Source organism: Mchenga conophoros, linkage group LG1 (genome assembly GCF_057382185.1).
Source record: "Mchenga conophoros isolate Kocher_MC1m ecotype Shallow Benthic linkage group LG1, M_conophoros_male_GT1.1, whole genome shotgun sequence".
NCBI lineage: Eukaryota > Metazoa > Chordata > Actinopteri > Cichliformes > Cichlidae > Mchenga > Mchenga conophoros.
This window is the reverse complement of record NC_140526.1, coordinates 14,204,965-14,226,610: the sequence shown is the minus strand read 5'-3', so window position 1 is coordinate 14,226,610 and position 21,646 is coordinate 14,204,965. Positions and strand designations below refer to the sequence as shown.

Sequence of the window (21,646 nt, the reverse complement as noted above, 5' to 3'; positions counted from 1 at the left end):
CTCTCATCATGAAAACTCCTGCATCAAGCATGCCGCAACAATTTTTTTGAAGTGATCAACAATAACGGTGGAGCTACTCATTACTGAGTTCATGTTCAGAACTTTGATTTCTGTTTTGGGGGGTTTTACAGGGTTTTTTTGGAGGTGTGGTCCTAAACTTTTGATCAGGTGTAAAACAGTATGTTTCAATTTAAGTGTTGTTTTCAATAGATTGCATGCTCAAATGTTTTTTGCCTCACTCCTATTTCTTCTTGTTGCATGTTGAAGCTCTACTTCAGCCATGCAAAATATAATTTTTTGCCATATATATATATCGCTCCCCTGCGACCCTGAATTATATAAGCAGAAGAGAATAAATAAATGAATAGATGTTGATTCTTGACCCAGATGGCATTTGAAAAAGAATTGAAATTTAATGACGGGTTTAACTTACCTCTGTCCCAGCAAAACACAAAACAAAACAACATTTCAGACAATTAGAACTGCCAATTGACTCGATTTATGGCCAGACTTAAAAAAAAAAAAAAGTTCTTCAGCAGCAAATACAGACTTGGAAAATAATAAAATATTTGATTCTCCAGTTGTTAGTTTGAAGCAATTTGATCAGGCAAATTACCTTCTTATAATAAAACCTCAAATTTGGAAAGAGTCAAGGAGAGAGTAAAGAGAGAGGGAGAAAGAAGACATTAGAGCTGGTCTTATACCACAGTTGCAGTAATGATAATGTTTGCCGGTGGCCAAACACACAGAGAGCGCTGTGTGTTAGCAGCAAAGAGAGGATAATAGCACAGAGAATTATTAGACAGATCCAAGCAGTCTGCTTTGAGTCAATTCTTTAGTCTTATTACACACTACAGGGGGTGGAGGATGAGGGGAAAGGGAGATTTGAACAAGTAATAATGCATTACACGCATTAAAGGGTGACAGTAATTACTTATACCACTCAAAGTGAGGCATTAAGACAGCAAAACACAAGCTGTGCACTCACTTTCATCCTTTCTCCTGATTATTTTTTTCCTTTTCCGCCTCTCTCCTTTCCTCCCTCTCCACTCTCATCTTCTCTAATGCTTTCTTTTACCCCTCCTCTCCTGCCATCCTCCTTTTCCTCTCCTCACTCTCTCCTCATCGTGTTTCACTGTGTCTTTTCTCTCTTCTTTATCAGGGCATTGGTGGCTGCCTGGGTAATGAGGATCAGTGTTGTTTTAAACATGAAATGGTGAGGGAGCCCGGTGGGGCAGAATCAATAAGAGCCATTACCTCTCCTCTCTAATGATGCAGCCACCCCCTCCTCTCTGCGCTGTGCACACCACCCCTTGTCTCAGCCCATTTCTACTAGCTATCCAATATCGGATGGGAGGAGGTTATGAATTATCGAATCCCAAGGGCAATGTGCCTCGCCGCCAATTACCCAGTGAAAAATGACCCTTTCTTGGACGTATGTGCATGTGTGTTTTGCACACAGATGTGTGGGTATTGGATTGGTGGAGAGTTTGACATGGACCGGCTAGTGTCGCACAGTTGTGGACAGATATACCCACACTCCATGTCTCTGTCCCTATACACGCACACACATTTGTAAATTGTGACTAATGACAACATTTTTTTTTCCTTTTTTTTTTTGGTGACTATGTTAGTGAAACATGCAAGCCATCAGCTTTAGGGGACTACAGAATTTCTGTTGTTTCCACACACAAATGAAAGCCTCTTTTGCTTGGGATAATCTGCATAGAGCAGAACAGCTTTAAAAGACAATATATCAAATCAAATCAAATCACTTTTATTGTCACATCACATGTGCAGGTACATTGGTACAGTACATGTGAGTGAAATTCTTGTGTGTGAGCTTCACAAGCAACAGAGTTGTGCAAAATACAACAACGTAAACAAGCAAAATACAAGAATGGCTAAATCTGAAACTAATAAATATATGTACAATATATAATAGTATATGCATTTCTGGATGTGTATACTAAATATTTTTCTACGTGTGTGTGTGTGTGTATACACATATTTTACAAATTAAATAGAGTAAACAATAAAATAAAATATATAAAAATATACAGAGTTGAGACATGTGCAAAACAGTGGCATTACTGTACAGTATGGAGTGCATAATGTTGAAGTTGAAGTTCCAGTAGTGAAGGTGAGGTGTCTATGAAGTGTTCAGCAGTCTGATGGCCTGGTGGAAGAAGCTGCCTCTCAGTCTGCTGGTTCGGGACCGGATGCTGCAGAACCTCCTTCCTGATGGAAGTAGTCTGAACAGTTTATGGCTGGGGTGACTGGAGTCCTTGATGATCCTCCCTGCTTTCCTCAGGCACTGCTTCCTGTAGATGTCTTGGAGGGAGGGAAGCTCACCTCCAATTATCCGTTCAGAGCACCGCACTACTCGCTGGAGAGCTTTGCAGTTGTAGGCGGTGCTGTTGCCATACCAGGTGGTGATGCATCCAGTGAGGATGCTCTCAATGGCACAGTGATAGAAGGTCCTGAGGATGCGGGGGTTCATGCCAAATCTTTCAGTCTCCTGAGAAAGAAGAGGCGCTGCTGCGCCTTCTTCACTGTTTTGTTTGTGTGTACTGACCACGTAAGATCCTCAGCCAGATGTACGCCAAGGAACCGGAAGCTGCTCACTCTCTCCACAGCAGCGCCGTTGATGGTGATGGGGGTGTGTACTTCTCTGCACCTCCGAAAGTCCACTATCAACTCCTTTGTCTTTGCGACGTTGAGGGTGAGATGGTTGTCTTGACACCAGTGGGTCAGGGCGCTGACCTCCTCCCTGTAGGCCGTCTCATCACCATTGGTGATAAGACCCACCACTGTAGTGTCGTCCGCAAACTTCACAATGATGTTGGAGTTGTTAGTGGCTGTGCAGTCGTAGGTGTAGAGTGAGTACAGGAGAGGGCTCAGTACACACCCCTGTATATACCAAAGCAAGAAAGCATACGTCTGCCACTGGTCCACTTTTCTATGGTGCTGTTGCCATTTTTTTTCTTTATTTCGCTACTTGGTGTGTATTTAAATGAACATTTAACGAAAAAGACTTCTGAAATTGCAAGACAGGCATGCAGCCTGAGAAAACAAAATAAGATACAAGCGACATGGACGAGGAACTGCAAAGTAATGATAAGACTAAATGGCAATCCCGAAGAAGCGAAAGTTGTGATGATAAAAGAACTCAAAGACTTAGAGCAATATAAATAATCAGGAATCTGCTATGGAATCTATTGGAAAAGTGACGATTGGATAATGAACAATGGGTATGGAAAGTGTTTCTGGCCTTACGGCTCAAAAACAATGGAAACAACAAAAACAAAAACACATAAATGACAAGTTTGGACACAGATTATAGGTTTCCATTCAGAGATATTGAAGAGGAAGACTTTGATTATGAAAAGGACTGTCAAGGTGGTTATTTTGCCACACACACTGAGAAAACGAACTTCAAAACGTTTAACTATGCAGAGCACAACATGCATGACCCTGAAAGTAACATTGACCCAGATACCCACTTCTACAATAACACCAATAATACTTGTGAGTACTATACAGATGACCAATTCAATGTGAATATTAAAATGGAAAATGCATTGTCGGTCATACATTTCAATAGTAGAAGCCTGTATAAAAATTTTTCTAAAATTACAGAATGTTTAAGTAAGTTAAAAAAGTTTAACATAATTGCAATATCAGAAACATGGCTCGATAATGAGAAAGTTAGTGCAATGGGACTGGAAGGATACGAATTATTTACAATGAACAGGGTGAATAAAAAAGGAGGCGGTGTTGCTTTATATGTACTGTAGATAAAGTTTTGAAATGTAGTCTGATTGAATGTATGTCAAGCACCATAGATAACGTATTGGAATGTGTCACTATTGAAATTCATGTTGAAAAAGCTAACAATATAATTATAAGTTGCATCTATAGGACACCAGGTTCATGCCTTGAGATATTCAATGAAAAACTTGCTGCTATGTTTAGCAACCTAAATGATAAAAAAGTGCAAATAATTTGTGGTGATTTTAATATAGATTTGCTAAACCCAAATGGACATCAGAAAACAACAGATTTCATAAATACAATGTATAGTAACTCCCTTTTCCCTGTAATTATAAAACCAAGTAGAATAACAATTGATACAGCTACATTGATAGATAATATATTCACAAATAAAATTGACCATGAAATAGTAGGTGGACTTCTTATAACTGATATAAGCGATCATCTTCCTGTTTTTGCAATTGTTCAAAATTATTTTGGGATTAAAACGAAACAAAAGAATCAAATATTTGATATGATACGACATAGAACAACAAGAGCCATTGCTGCCCTCCAGGTGGACTTAAAGGAACACAATTGGAACGAGGTTTTTGCAAATGAAGATTCAAATAGTGCATATGATGCATTCTTATCAACTGTAATTTCACTATATGAAAAACATTGTCCTTTAATGAAGATCACTAGAAAGCATCACAGATCAAATAAGCCATGGATCACAAAGGGGATAGAAGATGCATGTAAAAAGAAAAATAATCTATATAAGAGATTCATAAAACAGAGGACAAAAGATGCTGAAATAAAGTACAAGTTATATAAAAATAGATTAGTAAATATTATAAGAACAAGTAAGAAAGAATATTACCACAAATTATTGGAGCAAAGTAGAAGTAACACACAAGAAACATGGAGGATATTAAACAGTATAATCAAAAAGGGCTCAAAAAATAAGAATTATCCAGATTATTTTAAAAAAGATAAAGATATTGTGCTTGATAAAACTAAAGACATTGCAAATGAATTTAATGATTTCTTTGTAAATGTTGGCTTTAATTTAGCAAAAGAAATTCCAGAGTTAAGAAATAATAACGACCTAAATAAACATATTACTCAGAATGTGTCCTCCATGTTTATTGGTGCTGTAACTCATAGAGAAATAATTAACATTGTGAAGACATTTAAAAATAAAAAGTCCACTGACTGTTTTGATATTGACATGATATTAGTTAAAAGTATTATAGAATATATAGTGCAACCTTTCGCATACATTTGTAATCTGTCCTTTCAAACTGGTGTGTTTCCCTCACAAATGAAAATAGCAAAAGTTATTCCAATCCATAAAAACGGAGAGAGATGTCAGTTTACCAATTATAGGCCAATATCACTACTCCCACAGTTCTCAAAAATTTTAGAAAAGTTATTTGTTAATAGACTTGATAAATATATTGAGAAGCATAATCTCCTAAGTGATAACCAATATGGCTTTAGAGTGAAAAGGTCCACTTCGATGGCAGTGATGGAACTTGTTGAAGGGATATCTAATGCTATAGATAATAAGGAATATACTGTTGGTGTTTTTATAGACTTAAAAAAAGCGTTTGATACAATTGATCATTCTATATTAATGAATAAACTAGAGAGATATGGCATAAGAGGGATAGCATACAAGTGGATGAAAAGTTACCTGGATGAAAGATATCAATATGTCGAATTCAATAATGTAAAATCTAAGCAGTTGAAGGTAACTTGTGGTGTTCCTCAGGGCTCTGTGCTGGGCCCTAAATTATTTATATTATATATAAATGACATATGTAGCATTTCCAAACTGTTAAAATGTGTATTGTTTGCTGATGATACCACTCTGTACTGCTCAGATAAAAACCTAGAACAGCTTCTGACTACAGCAGAAAAGGAGTTAAATATATTAAAAAACTGGTTTGATGTAAATAAGTTATCATTAAATGTAAAGAAAACTAAATTGATTATTTTTGGCACTAGACAAATGAAAAATGTATCTAAAATAAGGGTTAATGGAACTGAAATTGAAAGAGTGTACGAAAATAAATTTCTTGGAGTGATAATTGATGATAAGCTGAGTTGGAAGTCTCATATAAACCATGTGAAAACAAAAATGTCAAAAACCATTGCTATTCTCTATAAAACAAAGCATGTCCTGAACAAAAAATCATTATACACACTTTATTGTACTCTGTTGCTTCCATATATGACTTACTGTCTGGAGATATGTGTTAATGCATATAAAACGAACACTCTTTATTTTCAAGTTACAAAAAAGAGCTATAAGAATTATAAACCAATCAAACTATATAGAACCAACTAACATTTTGTTTATTAATCTGAATACCCTGAAATTTTATGATTTAGTTGACTATAAAATGGCACAGATAATGTATAAAGCACAAAATAACTTGCTTTGCCCCAGTACTCAGAAGCTGTTCAAAGTCAGAGAGAGTCAATATGACTTAAGGGGAACAGATTTCTTAAAAATAAAAAACAAGATGAGGACAAATATAAAGCAGAGATGTGTTTCTATTAGAGGAGTTAACCTGTGGAATAGTTATGACAGTGATTTAAAAAGGTGTAGTTCATTTTCCTTGTTTAAAAATATGTTTAAAAATAGAGTATTAGAAAAATATATAAATCAAGAATGAAAAGAGCAAAAAAAACCCAAAAAAAAAAACCTCTTGATTCTTTTGCTTTGATGTAGTTACTTATCTAAGGTGGAAAGTTTTTTTTCTTGTTTGTTTGTTTGTTTGTTTAGTTTTTGCTTTGTTTTATTATTTTCTTCAAGCCCTGTGTACAGGAGCTGCATGCAAAAAGATATTTTGTGAAAAGGGTTGGCGTAATAAGCAAATGCTTCAGCCAATACCTTTTGATTAGCCTTGTCTCATGCTTTCTTGCTTTGTTCTGTCTTCACTGAGATATTTGAATGCTAATCAATAAAAATAAAAAAAAATAATAAAAAAAAATCAACTTGGAAATAGATTTTCTTAAACATTGTTGAGGAGAGATAGCCTATCTAACAAATGGCTCTCAAGGCAAGATGAAAGGATATGAACTGTTTTTCTTTTCTTTGTTCTTATGCATTCAATTTATGAGGACAATGAGCCCATTATATAAAGTTACATCCACCTCTAAATTAAATAAATGGAGAATAACAAGTATACATAATGAGCCTCTTTACAGCTAGCTGGCTTCAACCTGCTCTCAGTGGCTAAAAGAGCAACACGATAGGTAAAAGATGACGAATGGTTAAGAATGGCTTGATGCCTTTGCGACGTTTTTCCTAAATGTGTTGGAATTGAATAGATACAACATAATGAAAATTAAAAACACACATATATAAATCTGTGGAGAAACACAGTGAATTCAGGTGAATCAGCACAAGAGTGGTGCTTAATACAAGTGAGCAGTTACCAGCTATGTTACATTAATGAAACTGCTGAGCAGGTCCCGTTGTTTCTGTTGTATTAAGATCAAAAGTGAAAAATATCTAAGTGATTCTGAAAGAAGGCTTAATGTATCATTGAAGCATGGATGGTTGGAGCTTCAGTCACAAATACTGAGCAGCTGGTGAGTGTTCCAATAGGATATTTGCAACTAAATCAATAGACATAAGTAGAAAAAGAAAAGAAAAAAAGTCTTTACAGTTAGAAATTGTGGTTCTCGCTGCACATTTGATGACCTTGATGCTTGTGCATTAGTGTGATATGAAACAGAAGAATGACTCTTCCACAGGTGAATGAAAAAGTCAGTGCTCCATATATAAAGATGAAGTCCCATTTGTGACATCAGCACTGCTGGTCTACGAAGAACTGGGAGAAGGTGGCATGGAGGCATGTTTTGGATCCACTTGTCACCTTAAAGGAGAGGGTCACTGCAAATCAATACAGATTTATTCCGAGTGATCAGCTTTATTCAAGGATGAAAAATTTCCAGCCTGATGGGAGTGCTTTCTCTAGGATAAAATGCTCCCATTAACAGGACACAAAGGGTCACTAAATGCCTTGATGAGTATGAAAATGAGGTGACTCACATGCTATGACCTTCCCAGTCACTGGATCACAATAATTTGCTATGAGTGATTTTGGATGCATGTGTTAAACAGTACCCTCCAGCACCACATCTCATACAAGAATGATGTTCCCAGTACTTGCTCCACTAGACTTGCAGAGACTAGTAGAATCAGTGCCGAGAGTAACTGATGCTGTTCTACGCTAGTAACACATCGAGAGCAACACTCACGTATTCTTCTTAAACAGACACTTTTACATATACAGAATATTTTTGCTGTTGCAGAACAATCAATAGAGAAAAAGAATGAAGTGAGCAAAAAGGTAGAACATACAGGGAGTGCAGAATTATTAGGCAAATGAGTATTTTGTCCACATCATCCTCTTCATGCATGTTGTCTTACTCCAAGCTGTATAGGCTCGAAAGCCTACTACCAATTAAGCATATTAGGTGATGTGCATCTCTGTAATGAGAAGGGGTGTGGTCTAATGACATCAACACCCTATATCAGGTGTGCATAATTATTAGGCAACGTCCTTTCCTTTGGCAAAATGGGTCAAAAGGACTTGACAGGCTCAGAAAAGTCAAAAATAGTGAGATATCTTGCAGAGGGATGCAGCAGTCTCAAAATTGCAAAGCTTCTGAAGCGTGATCATTGAACAATCAAGCGTTTCATTCAAAATAGTCAACAGGGTCGCAAGAAGCGTGTGGAAAAACCAAGGCGCCAAATAACTGCCCATGAACTGAGAAAAGTCAAGCGTGCAGCTGCCAAGATGCCACTTGCCACCAGTTTGGCCATATTTCAGAGCTGCAACATCACTGGAGTGCCCAAAAGCACAAGGTGTGCAATACTCAGAGACATGGCCAAGGTAAGAAAGGCTGAAAGACGAGCACCACTGAACAAGACACACAAGCTGAAACGTCAAGACTGGGCCAAGAAATATCTCAAGACTGATTTTTCTAAGGTTTTATGGACTGATGAAATGAGAGTGAGTCTTGATGGGCCAGATGGATGGGCCCGTGGCTGGATTGGTAAAGGGCAGAGAGCTCCAGTCCGACTCAGACGCCAGCAAGGTGGAGGTGGAGTACTGGTTTGGGCTGGTATCATCAAAGATGAGCTTGTGGGGCCTTTTCGGGTTGAGGATGGAGTCAAGCTCAACTCCCAGTCCTACTGCCAGTTTCTGGAAGACACCTTCTTCAAGCAGTGGTACAGGAAGAAGTCTGCATCCTTCAAGAAAAACATGATTTTCATGCAGGACAATGCTCCATCACACGCGTCCAAGTACTCCACAGCGTGGCTGGCAAGAAAGGGTATAAAAGAAGAAAAACTAATGACATGGCCACCTTGTTCACCTGATCTGAACCCCATTGAGAACCTGTGGTCCATCATCAAATGTGAGATTTATAAGGAGGGAAAACAGTACACCTCTCTGAACAGTGTGTGGGAGGCTGTGGTTGCTGCTGCACGCAATGTTGATGGTGAACAGATCAAAACACTGACAGAATCCATGGATGGCAGGCTTTTGAGTGTCCTTGCAAAGAAAGGTGGCTATATTGGTCGCTGATTTGTTTTTGTTTTGTTTTTGAATGTCAGAAATGTATATTTGTGAATGTGGAGATGTTATATTGGTTAGGTGCGTCCGACTCCCATGCAGCGGCGCTGCAGACCACGCCCCGCCACACACATTAACCAGGTAAAATATACATTTAGGCAGAATTTTGCAAATATCTTTTTTTTTTTTTTTTTTTAGCAGCATAGTGCTTTTTTCCCAATAATTTTTTAAAAGTCAGGTCAAGGCTCCAAAAGCCCAAAGGCGATATGAGGGTGGCGGCTCACAGCAGTTTTTGTTTGCTACATGGATCATTTTAGTTCAGCTGGGTGTCTTCCCTTTTGTTATATTTCTTTTAAGAGTTCAAAATGTGTTAATTACATAAATAAAATGTAATTTTCTCTTTAGCACTTCATGGATTTCATAAGCAACACACCTTAGTTGTTCTGTGGATTCTTTTAAAAAGCAGTTAAAAACTTTTCTTTTCAAACAAGCCTTTTGTTGATCTACGTATTTTATATTCTTTACATTATTTACATTTGATCTTTTACATTGTGTATAATGTCTATTGATTGTATTGTTTATTTTAATCTTTGTGTACAGCGCTTTGTGACTGCCTGTCTGTGAAAAGCGCTTAATAAATAAACTTTATTTACTTACTTACCAAAGCATAAAGGTAAAAAAATTAATATATACAGCGTTATCTTCATTTTAGATTTCAAAAAGTATTTGCGGCTCCCAGTGTTTTCTTTTGCGTGGAAACCAGGTCCAAATGGCTCTTTGGGTGTTAAAGGTTGCTGACCCCTGCTCTACAGGATATGTTTAGTCAATTTTATCTTTTGACATTCAGCTTTTTATGAAAATGAAAATTAGTTATATAAAGAATATGAGCTTAAACTTTGATATGAGCATTTAAATAAAAATATTGCATGGTTCACCTTTTTCTATGGCTATAAAAAGGTTAATATAAGTTTATTTACTTAATTTCTTGACCTGGGAAAGCTTTCACATTATCTTTTTGCTTGTTGCCCATCTGTACTATGAACCACTGTTGAATATACGCTGCTACATCTGGCTGAATTCAAGCACAAAAAGTAGCTCTGTCCTCTTAAGAATTCATCCAGCTGCTTTTGTCTGCAGTCACATCATCAATAAACTGCAGTGACCCAGTGCCACTGGAAGCTACGCATGCCCATGCATCTACTGAGTTTTAAAGATGATGTAGTATGCTTCAGACCATGAGCCCTTCTAAGTTTTCTCCACACGTTTTTCTTCCTGTCATTCTGGTACAGCTTGACCTTAGTTTCACTGTTCTGAAGCTCTCTTCCCCCCCTTTTTTTTGCAAAGTCTTCTCCAGCCTTTCCATTTTTGGGACTGTGGAATGTTTTTCACCGTCACCAAAAGGTTTTCTCAATATATTGTATTTTGTTTATTTGGCTCTTCCCAACTTTCCCACTTTCTCACTAATAGATTTCTTTGTTGATGTGGCTTAAGGATGACCTTTTACCGGCTATTATGGCACTTAATGTACTTATTTATTTTACTCTTTTGGTGTACAGTGCTTTGTGACCGTTTGCCTGTGCTTAATAAATAAACTTTACTTATTTACCTGCTTGCATTAAATGCTCCTTTTACCGAATATCACAGATTTACAGTAACAGGTTTCCAATGCAAATACCACAGCTGAAATTACATCAAGACCTTTTAAATGTTCCTTTGTGAAAAAATAATGAAGAAATGGTCTATGTTTATCAATTGATAATAGTGAAAGAGTTCAAAAAATGGCTGTAATTCTGTAATTATTATATGAACATTGTGATTCAAGTTGTCCAATTGAAGTTAAGACTTAAAGCCCATATTAATATATATAAACAAATATTTTTGGTGAAATTCAAAAACACAATTCTTTGCATTGACCTAAACATATACTGTTAAAAAATATACTTAGAAATATTTATATATAATGTCTGAAGTCTGAATGTCTTTCCTCTCTATACGATGTGTTGCATTGTCAAGTTGAGATGCCTGTTATCACATCTCAGTTTAACAGAGTGATATTGCTTTTCTTTTCTCTATTGTGTCTGGCACATGCACGCACACACACATGCACACACAGACTCACACACACACACACACTGAACACACAATTAAATTATCACTGGTCTCAAGTGTATCTTTTCTGTCCATTTAGCTGTTTCTGTGTGGGGAAAGTGCTTGGCGCTGATATACAGTACTTTGAGCTCTGATTGAATTACACTGATGGGAACATCAATTACAGAGCATGATACCAGAAAAATTTTAACCAGGCACCTCAGATCACATTACAGTCTGTGGTGTTCGGATGTGGTACCAAAATAAAAGCTTTGGCAGACAGTAGGCTACATTTTAAGGCACCAACGGGGATTTTATTCATCTTGAGATGTTACCAGTTGTAGTTCTGTTCACAAAAAGAACAGTGTGTGAGCCTTTTACTTCTTTCAAAGGTCCACTGAGAGTTTTTGCAATGAATGTGCTTATTTATGCTTATTTATTTATTTTCCTTTTTTTTTTTAAACAAAAGTACAGAATTGCTATGTCTCGTTTTAAATGAAGAATTGTGACCTCAGTATTCTGCAAGGTCTGGATTTTGTGTGCTGTACCTACATATTTAAAGCATTACAGAAAGCAAGGTATTTTGTTATTAAAAAAGAAAGGCTTTGGTGCACTTAGAAAACCGTGGGAGCTGGGAAATTGCAGCTTGCAAACAGCTTCCATTTTTCCAGAATTTTTACTCAACTGCATTTCGGTGTGCATGTTGTTCATTTAGCTTTGAAGTATTCACCCTCCATTACTGAAAAACTAGACTGGAATTTAAAGGTTGTAATATATGCTTTTGCATGATTCTTGATTAACGCCATAGAGCTCAGGTTATCACTACCTTAGTTTTTTTTTATTATATAATTTTTGATTGGAGAGTACAGCCATAATTTTGCCTTTGAATGCAAGTAACAAAACTGTAGGAATTGTACCTGTTGTGAACGCGTGGTAGCATTTTGTTGTTGTCTGAGTTAATGTCTTTGTTGGTTCACTCACCACCTGCAATGATTTCATAACCCTTCCTTCTCGGACAAAAACAAGTAAATGAAAAATGTGGTGGGACAAATGTGTGCATGTGCATATGTTTATTTTGAGAGGACCTAGTTGCAAAGGACAAAAAACAAGGAGTCATAAAATCATCCGTTTTTAAGTGAATACATGTTTTAGACAAAATAAGGTTATCTTTATGTAAGAGTTATGAATGGTTAATACAAGTGGTAGCTGCGGCTGAGCATCAAGTTAATCAAGGTTAGTTAGCAGGTAGGTAAATAGTGTTTGTGCTCAACCTAATTCAGCAGAAAATGTCAATGTAAAGTCCTCTAAAATCATGGAAAACTTACTCTGTGTGTGTGTGTGTGTGTGTGTGTGTGTGTGTGTGTGTGTGTGTGTGTGTGTGTGTGTGTGTGTGTGTGTGTGTGTGTGTGTGTGTGGCTCCCACCCAAGGTTGTTCCTACAACATGTTGTCTTTTGAGATTCATTGCCTTAAGCAGCAATGATGCGCTCTCAGCAAGACATGCCAAGACTGTTGGCTCCAACCCAACATGAGGGGCAAAAACGAAGGGAAGGAAGGAAAGAGACACATACTTGCGCCAGAACCCATGATTTTGTTTGCTCTGATTAAAGGTTTCATTTGAATTGAGAGTGCAAAGTAATTACTGAGTGTCTTGATTCTGTTTAGGAATGTCAGATGAAAACCCCCAAATGTTCACTGCTCACTGTTGCCCAGAAATGATTGAAGAGTACAAATGTTACTGCCATATTTGGCAGAAAACAATTTACGTTAAAAGTTTGTTTTTCTCACAACTTTGTTCCCAGTGATCAGTATTATAATTATGCTAGAAAAAAAAACCCTAATCGGTTTACTCAAACTATATTCCAAATATGTTTTTGTGCTGCCAAAATCAACTATATTTAAGACTTACAGTCTATAGAAAAACACTTGAAAGCCTGAAGAAGTTAAATAAAACAAACAAACAAAAACATTTTAGTGTTTCCTCCACTGTACAAATGCAATGTCTGTGAATTTTCAATTACATTTCACACTGTGATGTGGGAGTAATCAACACTGTCCATCTCAGAAGAAAAAGAGACTTTGTGAATAAGCCATTCAAAGTATAGTAACAAAGATAACTGATGTTTTAAGGCCTTTCACTCTGAGCCTTCACTCATTAGACAAAAGGACATTTGACTGAAGCGCTGCTGGTTTTGCAACAATGTGGACTCCTAAGTTAAATGAAAAACAAGGACTTGACAAACAATGTGCCTTTGAGAAAAGCATATCATCCACAGCTGTGTTTGTGGACTAGCTGGACAAAAACACAAACTACTAGCATAACATATTGTTTTACACCCTGTGTACACTTACTGATAACTGCATGAAAATTATTCACTAGCAGATGCAACTAAATAGGGAATAATAAAGATGCTTAGAAAATTGAGTGAAAAAATCACGCAACAAATAGCTATGTTTATATTTCATGACAGAAATACAATAGGTGAATAAATTACGTTTTTAACAATAAGATGCAATAAAGATAGACGAAATATTGGAATACAAACAGAGTCTCAGTATTTCTATTTTGTGTGAGAGAGGTAAATGGTCTGTGAGAGAAAAATGTTGCACTGTATCCAAAGATAATTCCAAAAATGATTTACAACTGCTTTGTATTTAATGACATTCACCATAAACTTAACAAGCTAAGCAATATTCTCAAACTGCTAAATCTTTCCCATTAAGCAGACTAAAGAAGATATTAAGAAAACAGTTATACAACATAAAGCCTCAAGGTTAAAGTGTGAATCTATTTCTCTGTCACACGCAAAATTATTAGAATAAACGAAGCTAGTCACATTATAAATGACTCAGAAAAATGGAAACTGGATGCCTTAATATATTTCTACCAGGAACTATATCGCGTTATGCATTTAAGCTCACACGCAGTTCCCTCTAAACCTAATAACTACGCTTTTCTTGTCTTCGTGTAAGGTGCAGTTTCATGTTCCTTCCTTTTCTTTTCATCACCCACTCTTCCTGATTAATCACCAAAAGGTAAACCCACCCACCACCCACATTTTGTGTGAAACAGTTTATTTTTTAAATGAGAAGAAATTGCAACGTTGTTGCTTTGTTGCATAAATACAGTTACAGAAATTCGATGGCTGTTGCTTTGCTTTCGTGACGAATTGCCGCCTCTACTCTGTGTGTTCGATATTTTAAGTGTCTATTTTATTCAATCCAGGTGGAGACAGATGCGCTGCTTGGTGATAAGCCAACATTGTTCGTGGGAAGGCCAGAAATTGCCTTCAAGAGCCCTTAACACGTGTTGTTTTCGGACCCCACGCACACACACAGACACGGGCACAAGCACAACTGACGCTCATGCCACACGTGCACGTTCAAACAGTGGCGATGAGCTGAAACGCCCTCCAGTGGCTTCACTGAGAACCCACAAGACCGAGAGAGAGAGAGAGAGAGAGAGAGAGAGAGAGAGAGAGAGAGAGAGAGAGAGATGGGCACTGTAAATCTGTGTGTGAGAGAGACACCATGTGCGTGCTTAGGCGAGTTGGGGGGGCGGGGATAACAATGGGTCTGTTTATGCTGTCATAAATAATTGGTCCATGCAGAGGGATGGCTGTTTTCGGGGTTCCTCCATTATGCTAAAAGAAAAAATAACTTTCTGGGCGCCCTTCAGCTGTAATTGGCATCGACAATTGCGTGTACCAGCAGTGGACGAACTCCAGGAAAGAGTCGACAAGAGAAAAACAGGAAAACACGCGCGTTCCCCTGCTGTTAAAAACACCCTGTTGCTACCAAAGGGTTGAAAACCTATTCCAAAGCGAGTGAGAGACTGGGAGTGGGAGAGGGGAGCAGTGGCGTTCTTTTGACAACCTGTTCAGTGTGGAAGCTGTGAGGCTTGAGAGCATCTATGTGTAAGCCTCTGTCCTCCCTCCCCTTCTTCTCTCCATCCCTCTCGCTCTCCCTTTCTCTCTCACACACAGACAGGGGCGGTCGTTCTCAGTCTGCGCACATATTCCACTTGGCCAGCATCACTTGGAGTCCACAGACACAGCGCTGATTGAACTAGCGGAGGGAAGCTCATTTTCAGAGCGCATGATTGCGTTAAAGGGGCTTCATAGACTTTCATCGGCCAGAAGCAAAGAGGGAGAGAAAGTAAAGGCGTTTCAACCACGCCTTTTAGAGTAAATAATCCACAAAAAGGCAGTCCGAGTGTATAGGATTTCCCCCAAGTATAGCCTTGCCTGAGTTTTTCAAAGGAACAGAGGTTTTATTTTCATTTTTGAGAAGAGGGACTCTGAGGAACCGAGCTGTGCGATGTTCTGTCGACTACTTCTCCGTGCGTAAAATAAAAGTTTAACACCCCGAAGAGATTCTTTCAGAGATCTGGGAGCTCGAAAAAGTCCACATTTCCACTCTGGGAATTTTAGCTAAAGCTCTTACTGGACGCGCAGTGGTGGAGGATATAAAACTTTTCTGCTGTTTCTGTGGTGAAACACTAAGCGAGGTTGGTCTAACGGAGAGCGAAGGAATCCTCGTTACTGAGCCGTGAGAAGGGCGCGTAGTACTGGGTAGCGGACTGACCCAAAGGACGGCACCTCGGAGACAAGGTAGAGATGGCACACTGTCCCCAACGCTGAACTGGCAATACTTGAACAAAATATATGTCAGATTGGCATCATTTATCTATTCCCTTCACATTATGTCTGTCTCATTTTTAAAGAATGTTTTATAGACTGTTTGTCAGCGCTTAATTGACGCTGGAAGTATTTTCAAATGTACCCAACATTATCAAAGTCGATCATTAGTTACACGCGCTCAGATTTTGGGATTGCTAAATTATTTGCAATATAGGCAATGCGTGCCCGTCAAAGCATTAATGCCAGGGATTCACTTGCTTATATCGCAGAAAGAAACTTTGATTACAGCGCGCTTTATAATGCGAACGGTGAATGCAGTCCTCTCACAAACGTGCGTTCTAGACGTCGGAGGAAACCCCAGTGTTCGGGAAAAAGAGTCAGCTAAGAGGGTCCATTATTCCCTCACTCAGCTGGATTTCATTCCTTGTCTTCAGGTGTCCTACAGGTTTTGAACCACCAGTGTGCAACAAGAAAACAGCTTTCCATTAATACATACACATGCATGATAAAAATGAATCGGAATAAATCAGAATAAATCAGAATAAATTACGTAACACGTGCATATTTCTGCTATCACCGTCGACCTGACAGAGTAGGAACAACTGTACTGATCTGAAGGAATATGTGCGGGTCTCGGGGTCTAAAGTAGTCTCCGCGACCCCACTTGTTGTTGCAAATCCTCCATGAATACTGCAGTGTAAACCTTATTGTGCTCCCGACTACACCTGCCCGCCGCTGTGCCTCAGTGAGGGGTGGACAGAGGAAGTTTAGTCACGCTAAACAGCAGACCTCTACAATCCTGTCAATCTCCAATTCTTCATCACACTGGACTGCTTGTAAGCTTTCTATAATCCACAATTGATTGAATTACCTGCCCTTTAAGTTGAATGAAGCGAGGTTCGCTGCGCGGTGGGAACTAAATTGCTCTGTAATATTATTTTCACGGCTTATGGGGTTGCAGGGGACATAGTTGAACACTAAAACAAAGCAATTTAAAGTATCTTTCCCCTCCTTTTTGATTACAATCACTCAGTTGTCGTTTCTTCCATCCTCCATAGTTACGTTTGCAGGCTGTTCCATTCCGTGCCTCTGTTTTCACCCTTGTCTTTTTCTCTCAGGTTATGACGGACCTGAGCTGAACATGGGGCTTTTTTGGATATTGTTATTGTCTCGTGTTTATGCTCTTGCCTGGGGCCAAGGAGTTTACGGTAAGGGCATTATATTTACTTATGTATTCCTGTTATTACATCAATACATGCTTTATTATGCTGACTGAGTGAGCTTGCTAGCAACGAGCGTAATTGAAGGCTTGTCATGAGCTCCAAATTGCTCTTGTTTCAGCAAGGCCTTGCAATAACTGGTCTTAACACTCCTGAGAAAAGCCTGAGGGAGATGGACAACAAATTATCTTAAAAGGGAGAGTTCACTTCTTGGAAGTCAAAAGAGGAAAGCTGGGAAAACATCCGACCCTGTAGTGGAAGGGAAACCCAGCTACTGTAAATCCAATTTAATTCCATTTTTAGGCTGAAAAAAATAAAATCGTCATGGTCAAACGCATGTGTTATACAAAGTCTAAATTAGGTTGGTGATTTATTACACAAAGTGAGATTAAAGTTGTCCAAGGCTTATGATTAAAAATGAAAAAAGGGCAAAGTTTGGCTTGAATTAAGTTAACACTTTGTCCCATACATACTGAATCAGCTCCACACAGAGGCACCCGCACTCTGAACGACAGCGAGAAAGACGAGAGAGCAGCACAGGCAGAGTTAGAGCGCTCTGATATACGGTCCGTCTTTGTCAGGCAGGTTAAACAGGACAATCGCTCTATGCTTTTTAGGATAAAGCTGAGATTTGTCACCTCTTGCGACTGCAGTTTACTGTATTACAGAAGCTCAGTTGCTTCAGCAACAGGCGCCTGGCCAGTTAAGCATCCTCCTGTCCCTTCGGGCAAGAAAAACACACAAACCGATCTGTCAGCTTTGATACTTTGATTTTGACATTTGAAGGCATGTGGCAGCCATTGAAAACAGGGTCTGTTTAGTCATTGTAGCACAGAGTGCTGTTGTCATAAGCAATCCCGCAGCCTGCCTTCACACTGAGAAATGCTGACAATCTGTCATTTGCTGAAGCATATAGGCCTGTATAAAAGTCCTTCCTAATCAGACTCGTACTGCTCCAATACTTCGCACTGCGGCTGTCATGTCAGCATCTGTGTAAACTATATCCAAATTACACGGACAATTCTCAGATTTATTGTATCCACTGTAACGTTTCAACTGGAACCACTAGTTGAGAGACTGCATTGACTTTAAAATAAAATACTTGAGATTTTTGCTTTCAAAATCTGTATTTTGTCAGCCCTCAGCTCTTGTAAGAGCCTATAAATGTACAATAATGGCGATGGATTGAAATCACCAGAAGTGTGCAGAAGTTATTTTTTTTCTCAGATTTTCTCTCATCTGTGCACTTATTAGTTCCATTACAAACAGTTTTCCGAGTTCATGTTTTAAACGCAGGTGTACGCCTTACCTTGGGATTGTTATTAGCATGCTATTATGTTCTAAAAGATCAAATTTGTGGATGCTGCAGATGTTTTTCTAACAAAATGGTTCAAAAAAATACTCAGAACTTGAGGTGTGCTTTCATTGCTGGCTGCCATTTTTTTAAAAAATTGAACATTTGTCTCCCTGTGAAGGTACTTCTGTTCTACTTACACGGTCCCGTTAAAGGCTCACATCTCAAAATCACCCTTGTGCATTCTTGTTCTCATCTATTTTGTTTCATAGCTGTGTAAAACAGTCTTGCGTTCTCTTCAGGGTGATGTACTGGGTCTGATGAAACATCTGAGCCTCATGGGCTCTGTCACAAATATGCAGTGGGTCGAAGCAGATATGCAGTCACTGGCAGGCGTGGAGGCTCCAGCGCTGTTTAGTTTGGTTGTTTTTTTTTATCAGAGTCTTCCTTCCCAGTTTTATAGAATATGTGTCTTTTGTGCAAGAGTAGCCTTTTAGGCACCGCTGCGGGAAGAAAAGGCCCACAGCTTTCTTGGGAATTGTACTGGCCACTATTCAGACGCCCAGCAATCCCGGTGGATTGTGTGTTGGTGTTGCTTAGCTGAGCGTATCTGTGTTCATGTAGGAAAATCACCGTCGCTAAAAAGAGTCATTCAGAAAACGCAAATGGTTTCACAATTTACACAATTGCAGTAAATAGCACAAGTAGGGGTGATCAGGAAGAGTGCCAACGAGTTTGGCATGCTGTATATGCAGATATGCATAAAATGGTTTCTGTCACTTTGGAATTGTTTAGCACTTGCTCTAGCAGACAGATGCGACTCACCGTCCGTCGGGAGCCAAACGGTGAAAGCGTGCCTGATTGATGTCAGTGCTTTGGATGGCTGTGAGGTTCATTTACTGTAGCCTTCTCTGGGGTGTTTTTGGATGTGTGCGTTTTTATCAGCTCACGCTTGTGAATCTGTGTATGCAGGTGTTTGTGCTCGTGTATGCGAGTGTGTGAAGAGTGTGATCCTGTGAACTTCTGGGTGTGTTGGTGTGCGCAAGTGTGAGAGGGATATGCTTGTGCAGAAGACACACTCAATCCCACTGCAACAGTTTGCTGGCTCAGCAGGGACTTTAGGATCAGTCACTGTTTTTCTTGCAGCAGTGTAGTATTGATTGGACTTCTGTGAGGTCTGTCAAAAAGCTTGTAACACCTGTCCGTCAAATTGGAATTGGACAGACAAGTACACCAATAAAATGTGATTGTGTATTTAATAGCAAAAAGAAAAAGCCTCACACCATATGTTTTGTCACAGCTAAGCAAGCTTTGTTATGCAAGTTTAATCAGATCATTTATAGTACGTCCTTTTTTTAATTTATCAAACATTCTCCTTCTCTCCTCTGTTTTCTCTTGGGGGATAAGCCTTTTATATGCATTTCCTCACAAACATTCCTGCATATATACATAGTGATTCTGAAGTTTCATTTAATCTGGATATACTGTAATCCAAGGGCATTACAAGCATGATGTGGCATTCACATGCGGCAAGTCTTAACGCACTTAAGGATTAAACTTCGAGGCAGTTTGGCAGGATGTGACTTCTAAACTGAAGAGTCAACACAGACAGAGTGTACCAGGAAAAGTGTCTCTTCATGTTGTGGTACTGCATGACATCACACTGTGTGAAATAACAGAGTTCACAGAGACACCAAATTATTGATTGCTCGACAAAGTCACACAAAGCCATTAGCTGGTGGTGTAGATGGAATCCAGACTGCATTAGGCTGCAATGTGATGCTTCATTATGTGCTTGTTAACAGGAAATTTAATGAACTTAAATCAGTGATTTTGCTTAACAGTGCTTTTGTTTTTTTAGATTTGAGCAAGACTCGTATAGTAGCTGGGGAAATTAGGCCTCGCCACTGGCCACAGAACAAAGCACTACAGGAAAGCAGAAACTAAGTTAATATGCTTAAAGTGTGCACAGATGTAACAAAACTTTGAAGATGTTGCCTAAGGTTGAATGAAAAGCTTGCTGCATTTCCCATTTTTATTTGCTGTCTCTGTGTATATGTTTTAATCTGGAACTTTATTCACTGCAGTCTATGATGGAAACTAAATACACACATTTACTCAAGTACTCTAGTTACCTAAAGTAATTACTAGGGCTGGGCCATATTATACCGTTCACGGTAATACCGGTATAATGTTAGGCAACGATAGGAAAATGAAATATCGCGATAGAATGGGAGTAAAACGCGCATGCGCAGTGCCTTTGTTTTCATACGCACATGGCCGATTGTTGAGTGAAACAGATGAACCAGAATTGGTTTGTAAAAATGGTGCAACTTCCGTGATGTGGAACTGGTTTGGTGTTTGTCCGTCAGATACACAACAAAGCACATTTTTTTGCAGAACATGCAAGCGGCCGTTCTAAGATGCTCTTAAATCTGGGAGTAATCTGGGTCCTAAACTCCGTATGCTTCAGGTCAAACAACACTGCAGCATCACTTAGAGTTAAAAACTGTCTAAATTCTTTCATCTTTAATAAAACGATCAGCATTGCTTCTTTACCAGGTGTAACTATAAAGTTTAACTTCCAGGCATCCATGAAAACAAAAGTTATTACATTTAACGGAGTTAGAAGTTAGCAGGAAGCTAGCGGAAGTTAGCTCGCTAGTTTCGCTAGTTACCTAAGCATGATATAGCACGTTCTGACTGAGAGATTTCTGAAAAATTTCAAACGTACAGCTCTGCTATCACTTCCAACATAAATGAAGACAGGAAACTAAACAGCAGTGACGTTTGTAGGGTTACTGAAGTTTGGCTAGCTGGTATATAATGATGTGCTACGTGATCGCTAGCGACACAGCTATGTTAGCATAACATAAACAGTGAAGCTGGAGGACGAACACTAACACTTTTCCACTTATAAAAGTTAACGTGAAGGTTCCTCATGGTTAGAGACAAATGCAATCGCATGGCAGGATGCTGTAAACGGACCAAACTTCAGTCAGGAGAACAACTGAGATAATCCATCCACAATACGAGGTTAG

General features: G+C 38.7%; 1 protein-coding gene across 3 annotated transcripts in view; it reads left to right on the top strand.

Annotated features, from left to right (window-relative positions):
- Positions 1-21,646, top strand: part of mdga1 (MAM domain containing glycosylphosphatidylinositol anchor 1) — a 216,138-nt gene that overhangs the window by 3,478 nt on the left and 191,014 nt on the right. For 2 of the 3 annotated variants that reach the window (XM_085266899.1, XM_085266889.1), the window contains exons 1-2: positions 15,467-16,061; positions 17,210-17,299. In XM_085266899.1, the coding sequence (XP_085123025.1) occupies positions 17,270-17,299 (30 nt within the window). In that variant the 5' untranslated portion in view covers positions 15,467-16,061; positions 17,210-17,269. Of the gene's footprint in view, positions 1-15,466; positions 16,062-17,209; positions 17,300-21,646 lie in introns of those variants that run through there. The other variant, XM_085266885.1, reaches the window with a different exon arrangement.